The sequence below is a fragment of the Heteronotia binoei genome, chromosome 15, assembly GCF_032191835.1.
Source record: "Heteronotia binoei isolate CCM8104 ecotype False Entrance Well chromosome 15, APGP_CSIRO_Hbin_v1, whole genome shotgun sequence".
Lineage (NCBI taxonomy): Eukaryota > Metazoa > Chordata > Lepidosauria > Squamata > Gekkonidae > Heteronotia > Heteronotia binoei.
This window is the reverse complement of record NC_083237.1, coordinates 1,141,347-1,150,960: the sequence shown is the minus strand read 5'-3', so window position 1 is coordinate 1,150,960 and position 9,614 is coordinate 1,141,347. Positions and strand designations below refer to the sequence as shown.

The following is a 9,614-nucleotide window of genomic DNA, read 5'->3' as shown; positions in this document are numbered from 1 at the left end:
GGAAAGGAGATTGTGAGCCGCTCTGAGACTCTTCAGAATGGAGGGTGGGATATAAATCCAATATCTTCATCTACCTCACAGGGTGTCTGTTGTGGGGGAGGAAGGGAAAGGAGATTGTGAGCCGCTCTGAGACTCTTCGGAGTGGAGGGAGGGATATAGATCCAATATCTTCATCTACCTCACAGGGTGTCTGTTGTGGGGGAGGAAGGTAAAGGAGATTGTAAGCCGCTCTGAGACTCTTCATAATGGAGGGTGGGATATAAATCCAATATCTTCATCTACCTCACAGGGTGTCTGTTGTGGGGGAGGAAGGTAAAGGAGGTTGTGAGCCGCTCTGAGACTCTTCGGAGTGGAGGGCGGGATATAAATCCAATATCTTCATCTACCTCACAGGGTGTCTGTTGGGGGGGGGGGGAGGAAGGGAAAGGAGATTTTGAGCCACTCTGAGACTCTTTGGAGTGGAGGGCGGGATATAAATCCAATATCTTCATCTACCTCACAGGGTGTCTGTTGTGGGGGAGGAAGGGAAAGGAGATTGTGAGCCACTCTGAGACTCTTCGGAGTGGAGGGCGGGATATAAATCCAATATATTCATCTCCCTCACAGGGTGTCTGTTGTGGGGGAGGAAGGTAAAGGAGATTGTGAGCCGCTCTGAGACTCTTCGGAGTGGAGGGCGGGATATAAATCCAATCTCTTCATCTACCTCACAGGGTGTCTGTTGTGGGGGAGGAAGGGAAAGGAGAGTGTGAGCTGCTCTGAGACTCTTCAGAGTGGAGGGTGGGATATAAATCCAATATCGTTGTCTTCTTCTTCTCTAGCAGAACTGTCGCCTTTTGTGGCTGTGAACTGCCAGCCCCCTAAGCCAAGGGGCCATTGCGGGACAGGCAGCAGGGTTCAGAGAGTTGGCCGGGACTTACCTTTTGGGGGGGGGGGCTTGGAGGGAATGGCAGAGTCTGGCCTGAGCCCCAGCTGCCTGGTATCTGAAGCACAGATGAGCCCTGCCCATCTGGACTGCGGGGGAAGAACCAGCGAGGGGCTGTGTGCTGGCACTGGCCCAAATCCGTTCAGAGGCTGTCAGAAGCTGAGCCCGCAGACCAGGAAGTGCTGAAACCCTGGAGAGGATTCCTCAGGAGGAAGTGGAGGCGTCTCTGAGGCTGCTTGGCCATGGTGTTTTGTTCAAATGTGGGGAAAGTTTCAAAGGATGCCAGTCTAAAGCCCCGCCCCCCAAAAGTTGGCAAGCAGTGGCTGGCCCTTCTCCAGCGGACTGATTTGTCATGGATATTTCTGCACGTTCTGGCAAAGGCATTTGAATGCCTGACACCCTGGGGGGATCATTGTGTCCCCCTCCCCTTTATATCTTTTCCGCTCATCAGGAGAGATGCTCAAGTCATGAGCGAGGATCCGGCTAACGGGGGGAAGTTTGGAGGACAGGGTCAGAGAGAGACAAGGAATGTTGGGAAGACCCGGGTTCAAATCAGTATTCGGCTGTGAAGATGCTAGGAAAGCAGGCCAGCCCTTGCAGTTCCTGGAGGCTCTTTGGCACGCTTTCCCACTTCTGATTTGCACCCTTGGTCTGCTGTTTCCCTCTGGAACATAAGCAATGTTCCCTCTAAGCTGCAGAGTCTTGTGAGCAAATATTCTACTTTGTGAGCTGCTGGCATTCAAGTTGTGAGCTCCTGCATCAATTAGTGTGCTCTGGGGGTCATCCTTCCTGTGCTAAGACAAAAATATGTGAGCTGGAGGCTAAATATCTGTGAGCTAGCTCACGCTAATTCAGCTTAGCGGGAACACTGGTCACAGTATTGCAGAATGGCTGAATCTAATCCTAGGGTGGCATAGAACTGCAGACCTGTGTGTCTAGTGCAAAGCAAGGAAAATTTTGCTTTAGCAGGCCAGCGTCTGAGTTTCACAGATCTCTTTATTAGGTGAAATAGACACGTGAAAGCACAGGGGTGCGAAGGGCAAGTCAGGCCTCAAATGACCAGATTATTTGCACTGCATCCTTCCCTGCCTTAGATGTCCCCTTCTGCTTTGCCCAATGAAGAGGTCTGTGGAACTCAGCAGCTTGCGTGCTCCTGCAGCAGCCTGAAATCAGTCCCACCTCCCACCCTCCAGTGTTTTTTTTTTCTACTTTGCATCTCTGGCCGCTACGCAGCAATTGTAGTGACTTGGCTGTTACTAAGAGGCTGTGTTGGGACCTGAGCCACCCCGCCCCAAAGCAAAGCTGCTTTCTGTTTTATAGCTACACCTGCCTGCCCTGTAAATGCAAGCCAGATTTCACAACTGACATGAGGGGAATGATTGGCCATGAATTCCCAAGCTGTGAGAGTTGATTGCACAATTCCAAGTTCGCATGTGATGGTCAAAGGGAACCGCACCCCATGGCAACAGGTTAGAACAAAATGCCTGGACTTGGTGGGAAGGGGAGGGGAGCTGGGGAGTTCACCGGGGGAGAGCATGACCAGAGCTGGTACTGGGAGAGCCAGTTTGGCATAGTGGTTAAGTGCGCGGACTCTCATCTGGGAGAACCGGGTTTGATTCCCCACTCCTCCACTTGCAGCTGCTGGAAAGGCCTTGGGTCAGCCATAGCTCTTATGTGACACAGCGTGTTGGACTCGATGGGCCACTGGCCTGATCCAACATGGCTTCTCTTATGTTCTTATGTGACACAGAGTGTTGGACTGGATGGGCCATTGGCCTGATCCAACAGGGCTTCTCTTATGTGACACAGAGTGTTGGACTGGATGGGCCATTGGCTGGATCCAACATGGCTTCTCTTATGTTCTTATGTGACACAGAGTGTTGGACTAGATGGAACATTGGCCTGATCCAACATGGCTTCTCTTATGTTCTTATATGACTCAGAGTGTTGGACTGGATGGGCCATTGGCGTGATCCAACATGGCTTCTCTTATGTTCTTATGTGACACAGAGTGTTGGACTAGATGGAACATTGGCCTGATCCAACATGGCTTCTCTTATGTTCTTATATGACTCAGAGTGTTGGACTGGATGGGCCATTGGCGTGATCCAACATGGCTTTTGTTATGTTCTTATGTGACACAGAGTGTTGGACCGGATGGGCCATTGGCCTGATCCAACATGGCTTCTCTTATGTTCTTATGTGACACAGAGTGTTGGACCGGATGGGTCTTTGGCCTGATCCAACATGACTTCTCTTATGTTCTTCTGTGACACAGAGTGTTGGACCGGATGGGCCACTGGCCTGATCCAACATGGCTTCTCTTATGTTCTTATGTGACACAGAGTGTTGGACTGGATGGGCCATTGGCCTGATCCAACATGGCTTCTCTTATGTTCTTATGTGACACAGAGTGTTGGGCTGGAGGGGCCTTTGGCCTGATCCAGCATGGCTTCTCTTATGTTCTTATGTGACACAGAGTGTTGGACTGGAGGGGCCACTGGCCTGATCCAACAGGGCTTCTCTTATGTTCTTATGTGACACAGAGTGTTGGACTGGATGGGCCATTGGCCTGATCCAACATGGCTTCTCTTATGTTCTTATGTGACCCAGAGTGTTGGACTGGATGGGCCACTGGCCTGATCCAACATGGCTTCTCTTATGTTCTTATGTGACACAGAGTGTTGGACTGGATGGGCCACTGGCCTGATCCAACATGGCTTCTCTTATGTTCTTATGTGACACAGAGTGTTGGACTGGATGGGCCATTGGCCTGATCCAACAGGGCTTCCCTTATGTTCTTATGTGATACAGAGTATTGGACTGGATGGGCCACTGGCCTGATCCAACATGGCTTCTCTTATTTTCTTATGTGACACAGAGTGTTGGACTGGATGGGCCATTGGCCTGATTCAACAGGGCTTCTCTTATGTTCTTAACTAGTCATTTGTTTTAAATCAAAAGTAGGTTTATTGTTAGAAACTCAGGAGCCGTACCAAGGACACAAGCCTTGGGAGTAATGACGTACAAACAGTTACACAGTTGCTATATAGGATATCATCAAAGGTTAACATACAGATGCCTACTTGAGTCACGGGTTCAAAGGTTACTAACAACTATCTATTTTATTACTAAGGAATTTTAGACTATTGGAAACCTCAAACATTCTCACACTACTCTGGGAAGAGATAAGGGTTGTCTGTGTGAAACTGTGGGAGAGACGACTTGAAGGTAACTTCAGCCAGGCTGTAGCATAGACATCCTAGGGCCAGATAGATATTTACTTGCCCACTGGCCGTAAATAAGGGGAGGGGGAGAAATGGAGAGCTGGTGACCTGCTCTCTTTCTAGAAAAATGCAGTACAGATATGAGCGCGTTTGACAGGCTGCCACCTTCTTCGGCAGGCAGAGGCATTGACTTCACCTGTCTTGCTTTGCCAGTTCACCTGCGTTCCTGTCGAGTCCAGCTCCTGGTCCCCCCCCCCCCCACCCACAGTTGTTAAGCTGTAGCCTTGGAGGGAAAACAAACAGGGCTGGAAAGGCGGGGCTTCCCCTTCCTTTCCCGAAGGCCAGATGCCCCAGAGCGAGCAGCCCTTCAGGGAAGAACCACCCGCAGTGCTGGGAGGAGCAGGAGGAGGCCGGCAAAGAGGAGAGGAGCCTCCTCTTGATGGGAAGGAGAACCTGGGAGGCCTGAGAAGCAACGTCAAGGGCTCCGGGGGATGCAGGTAAACAGGGACCTGTTTGCTGAGAGACATTGGGCCTCCCTCTGCCCGGGGCTTGGCCGCAACAGCTTTGCTCGTTTCAATGGGGCTTCTGCGGGGACCACCAGCCTGCCCATGGATCACTGTCTGTCCCCTGTGCGTCCTCTGTTGTGGTTCCCGCCTTGGGGAACAGCCTGTCCTGTCTGAGGAGGCTAGGAAAGTTCACCCTCCCCTGTGGTGGAGACTGGGGGACATTCCCTGGTTCAAGTGGGCTTTTCTGCCAAAGTTAATCTGGGCTGCACACAGCAACGTGGATGACAGACTGGGGCTGTGGTCTCTCCTGCTACATCTCGTCGTGTGATTTCTGTCTGCGCTTAATGTGCTGTCTGGATTCTTATGCTCTGCTCCAGTTCTCTCTGGTGGGTCCCGATGTCTACAATCCAAATGCGCTGTGATGGACTGAGGTAGGCAGATGTGTCCGTCTGAAGCAGCAGAACAAGCCTGGGAGTCCAGTCCGGCTCTCCAAAGACCCAGCAAAGTTTTATTCCAGGTATGAGCTTTTCCGGGCAGGCCCCACTTCCTCAGATGCAAGAGAACCGAAGGTAACAGTTCAAACTTAGAGCAACAGAGTAGGGTTGCCAATCCCCAGGTGGGGGCAGGGGATCCCCTGGTTTGGAGGCCCTCCCCCCTGCTTCAGGGTCATCAGAAAGTGGGGGGGGGGAGGGGAGGGAAATGTCTGCTGGGAACTCTATTATTCCCTATGGAGATTTATTCCCATAGAAAATCATGGAGAATTAATCTGCGGATATCTGGGGCTCTGGGGGGGGGCTGTTTGTTGAGGTAGAGGCACCAAATTTTCAGTATAGCATCTTGTGCCTCTCCCCAAAATACCCTCTAAGTTTCAAAAAGATTGGACCGGGGGGTCCAATTCTATGAGCCCCAAAAGAAGGTGCCCCTATCCTTCATGATTTCCTGTGGAAGGAAGGTGTTGAAAAGGTGTGCTGTCCCTTTAAATGTGATGGCCAGAACTCCCTTTGGAGTTCAATTATGTTTGTCACAGCCTCCTGGCTCCACCCCCAAAGTCCCCAGATATTTCTTGAATTGGACTTGGCAACTCTACAAGAATCTCAGTTAACTTCCCACATTTAGAAAGGATGCTTCTACACATTTATCTCCTGTTTTGACGTTTTTATTGTTGCATGTTGTTCCCCCTTAATTAAATCCAAACAATGCTGACCGTATAAACTTGTTATTCCTGTTTCATCTCCACATAGAACATCATCATTACATACTATTTTGCTATTTAACCTCTGTATTTAAGCTTGGACTATTACTTTCCATTTCTATATATCTGAGGAGGTGAGTGCGTGCATGAAAGCTCCAACCTTGAATAAGATTTTGTTGGCTTTAAAGGTGCCACTGGACTCAGACTTAGTCTTAATGCATTGCTTCTTGAATGTACCATTTTGTGGGTTGTACAGACTCGCTCTGTGTACGGTGCCTGGATTCCTTGTGAGAAAGACGGACTCTAAATAACATCTATAGCCTCGGAGTGGGAGGGAAAGAACAGACCTCCACCCACCCCAATCACTACCTTCTTCTGCTTCCCAGGATGTTACCGGGAGTGCGATGGAGATGCCACCTTTGGGTGCAGTTGGGGGTCCTGGTTGCCCTCTTCCTGTACTCCTACCACCTCACTCTGCAGACCCAGCGGCTGCCTCCTCCCCTTCGGCCGACCCTCCCCCTCTCCCACCGCCAGTCCGTCACCTTGAGTGACGGGACCTTCACTTTCCACCTCAACCTGAGCTGCTACGAAGCCCAGTTCCCCCAGCTGCAGCGCCACCTCTGCCGTGCGGTGATTGCTGAGGCCGGGGTGTGCAAGCGGGCGGGCGGCCTCCCCTTGTTCCTCCTGGCTGTGAAATCCCATCCCGCCTCCAGCGGGAGAAGGGCTGCCTTGAGACGCACCTGGGCCCGGGCGGGGGTGGCGGGGGGCTACCGGCTGCAGCCCCTTTTCCTGATGGCCAAGACCCCCGACGCCAGACACCTCAGCCTGGTGCGGCAGGAGAGCAGCCACTTCAGGGATGTGGTGCTGTGGGACTTTCTCGAATCTCACCACAACTTGTCCCTCAAAGAGCGCTGTTTCCTTCAATGGCTCCACACGCACTGCCGGCAAGCTGCATTCGTCTTCAAAGGTAAAAAAAGGGGAGGGGGTCCTGATGGGGTGGAGCGCAGGTGGCCCTCACGACGGCACAGCGGAGGGACCTTTCTGACATAGAGGCCACTTCAATACGTGTTCACCTTTCCCCGAAATGCCTTTGAAACTCTCCCTGCCTGCCTCAGCTGAATTTTACATTTCAAAGATGCAGAGATCCATTCTTCGTTGCCCTAACAGCCTTGTAAAGTGGAACCAGTGTTCTCTTTACTGGAGCCCTGGAAAGGTGGGTGGGAGCAGTGTCCAGGACGGCCTGCTCCACGGGGAGTGTGGGTGGCGACAGTCAAAGCAAACCTGGACTTCACGCCCTGTTGCTTAAAGGGAAATAGAGGTGGGAAAAATCCAAGCAGGCAGCCGTGTTGGTCTGAAGCAGTTGGACAAAGCAGGAGGCTGGTGGCACCTTTAAGACCGACCCGTTTTTATTTGGAATGTGAGCTTTCGTGTGCTCTTAAGCACACTTCCTCAGACGAGGCATCCAGCAGATCAAAGCCACACATAGTTGGTAGGCAGTGGCCCAGAATGCAACATGGCACAGATTTAAGAACCAATGACAGTGAAGTAAAATTATCTGGCAGGCAGCGGTTTAGAATGCAAAATGGTACAATGACAGAATAGTAAAATTAACAAATGGTTAATTTGTTATTCTGTCATTGTACCATTTAACTTGTATGGCTCTGCTCACTGTGCTGGATTCATCGTCGGATGAAGTGTGCTTAAGAGCACACGAAAGCTGACGTTCTGAATAAAAATTGGTTGGTCTTAGAGGTGGGGCAGTATCCAGTTCTAGTCCCTGCCCCCCCCCTTGAAATAATTCCAGGCTTCATCTGACTGTAGGAAGCTGTCTGGGGTCACCGCTGTCTCCTCCGCGCCTCTGCTCCTAGTCCTTTAGCTTAGCACATCCACCCCCCCACCCCAATCTCGTCCTGAAAGTCCAGGGTGGCCTTCTTGATCTTCAGCTGAGCCAGCCCCTCAGCCTGTCATGGGCAGTCTTGTCAACTCAGGCTGGCAGCAGCTCTCCCTCCAGGGTCTCTTTCCCACCACCCAGAACCTGGTCCTTCTTGACTGGAGATTCTGCCGCCGGTAATTGAACCCGGGACCTTCTGCCTGCCAGCCTCTCCCCTGCCTGCTTCTAAGAAGTCCCTCCCTCCTCTTAACCCCAGACTGCCTCTAAACAAACCCCGTTGCCCTTTGCAGGGGACGACGATCTCTTTATGAATCCCCAGGCCCTGACTGGATACCTCCGGCATCTGCCCAACGCCTCCCTCTTCATCCACGGCAACATCCAGCGCCACGCGGCCGTGATGAGGCGAGGGAAGTACAGCGTCTCTCGCACCCTCTACCCTCTGGAGCACTACCCCCACTTCGCTTCTGGCGGGGGCTTCGTCCTGCCCGGCTCCTTGGTCCCTGCACTCTACCAGGCATCGCTGCGGCTGCCCGTCTTTCCCCTCGACGATGTGTACTTAGGCTTTCTGGTTCTGGCCGCTGGCCTGTCTTTTTCCCACGAGAAGCGCTTCAGAGTGTGGGGAGCCCCCAAAGATGAACTCCAGGTGTACCGGGAGTCTTTCACTGTACACGGGATCCCCCCGAAAAGGATGGAGGAGGTGTGGAAGGGGCTCTGGAGCCCTCGCCAAGGGAAGGAGGCCTGAGCATGAGAGAAGTGCCCTGTCGTGCTGGGTCAGAACAGAGGGCTCTCCTCTCTGCCCCATGGGCAGCTTGCCCTGGCTTCCTTCTACGAACAAGCAGCTCCTGCATCTCTGTTCTGGCCTGGCCCAAAGCAGCGGAACAGGGGCCTCAGCTGACTTGGCTCGTCCCCCCCCCAGTCCCACACCGAGCCTGGTTGGCAGCATTGGCTCGCCCCCGCAGTCCCACCTGGGGTGGGGGGAATTCCTGTGACCTCTCTGAAGCCATGCTGCAGTTTTATACCCCGCCCTTCTCTCTGAATCAGGGACTTAGAGCGGCTCACAATCTCCTCCCTGTCAGGCCTGGTAGAATTCCACTGGTAATTAATTGTTTTAGGGTCCCCATAAAGCTGGCCTGTGAAATATCATGGAGGACCAAGGCCTGTTAACTCCGTTATTCTTTCCCCCTCCCCCTTCTTACTTTATTGCTTGCAAATTAGAAGTAGAGAGAAACGAAACTAACTTGAGAAAGAGTAATCAGTACCTTCCCATACATTCCTGTTAGGTCTGGGGAAAGCAAGGACAGAGTTCTGATAACGCCATGAGAATGTAGACACTTATGATAGTTTATGTGTGAGAGCGCATCCCTCGCCCCCACCTTTTGGAATCTTTTTGAAGTATGCCTTCAAAGTATTGTATCAATGTATCTTTAGCATCACTCTCAAGAATCTGTTACACTGAAAGTATCGGTCTATCAATAAATATAGTTTTGTATCAAACTCGACTCCTCATTGAAGCCGCATGCTTGACACTCCTCCCACAACAGACACCCTGTGAGGTGGGTGGGTCTGAGAGAGCTCTCCCAGCAACTTTCCTTTCAAGGACAACTCCTATGAGAGCTATGGCTGACCTCAAGGCCATTCCAGCAGCTGCAAGTGGAGGAGTAGGGAATCAAACCTGGTTCTCCCCACCCTTCTCTCTGAATCAGAGACTTAGAGCGGCTCACAATCTCCTATGTCTTCTCCCCCCACAACACCCTGTGAGGTGGGTGGGGCTGAGAGAGCTCTGCCAAAAGGTGCCCTTTCATGGACAACTCCTAGGAGAGCTCTGGCTGACCCAAGGCCATTCCAGCAGGTGCAAGCGAAGGAGTGGGGAATCAAA

At 52.0% G+C, this 9,614-nt stretch overlaps 1 protein-coding gene across 1 annotated transcript; it reads left to right on the top strand.

The window, feature by feature from the left end:
* The first annotated feature begins 6,234 nt into the window (after positions 1-6,234).
* LOC132584577 (N-acetyllactosaminide beta-1,3-N-acetylglucosaminyltransferase 2-like) lies at positions 6,235-8,480 on the top strand. The gene is made up of 2 exons (XM_060256479.1): positions 6,235-6,814; positions 8,029-8,480. The coding sequence occupies exons 1-2, from the start codon at positions 6,235-6,237 to the stop codon at positions 8,478-8,480; spliced, it is 1,032 nt and encodes a 343-aa protein (XP_060112462.1).
* Positions 8,481-9,614: the final 1,134 nt, after the last annotated feature.

What these genes read in the sequence shown, in the direction of transcription:
- LOC132584577 (XM_060256479.1), top strand. Translation starts at nt 6,235, where the DNA reads ATGTTACCGGGAGTGCGATGGAGATGCCACCTTTGGGTGCAGTTGGGG. An exon ending in AGCTGCATTCGTCTTCAAAG is followed by an intron (nt 6,815 to 8,028) that starts GTAAAAAAAGGG and finishes TGCCCTTTGCAG; the next exon opens with GGGACGACGATCTCTTTATG.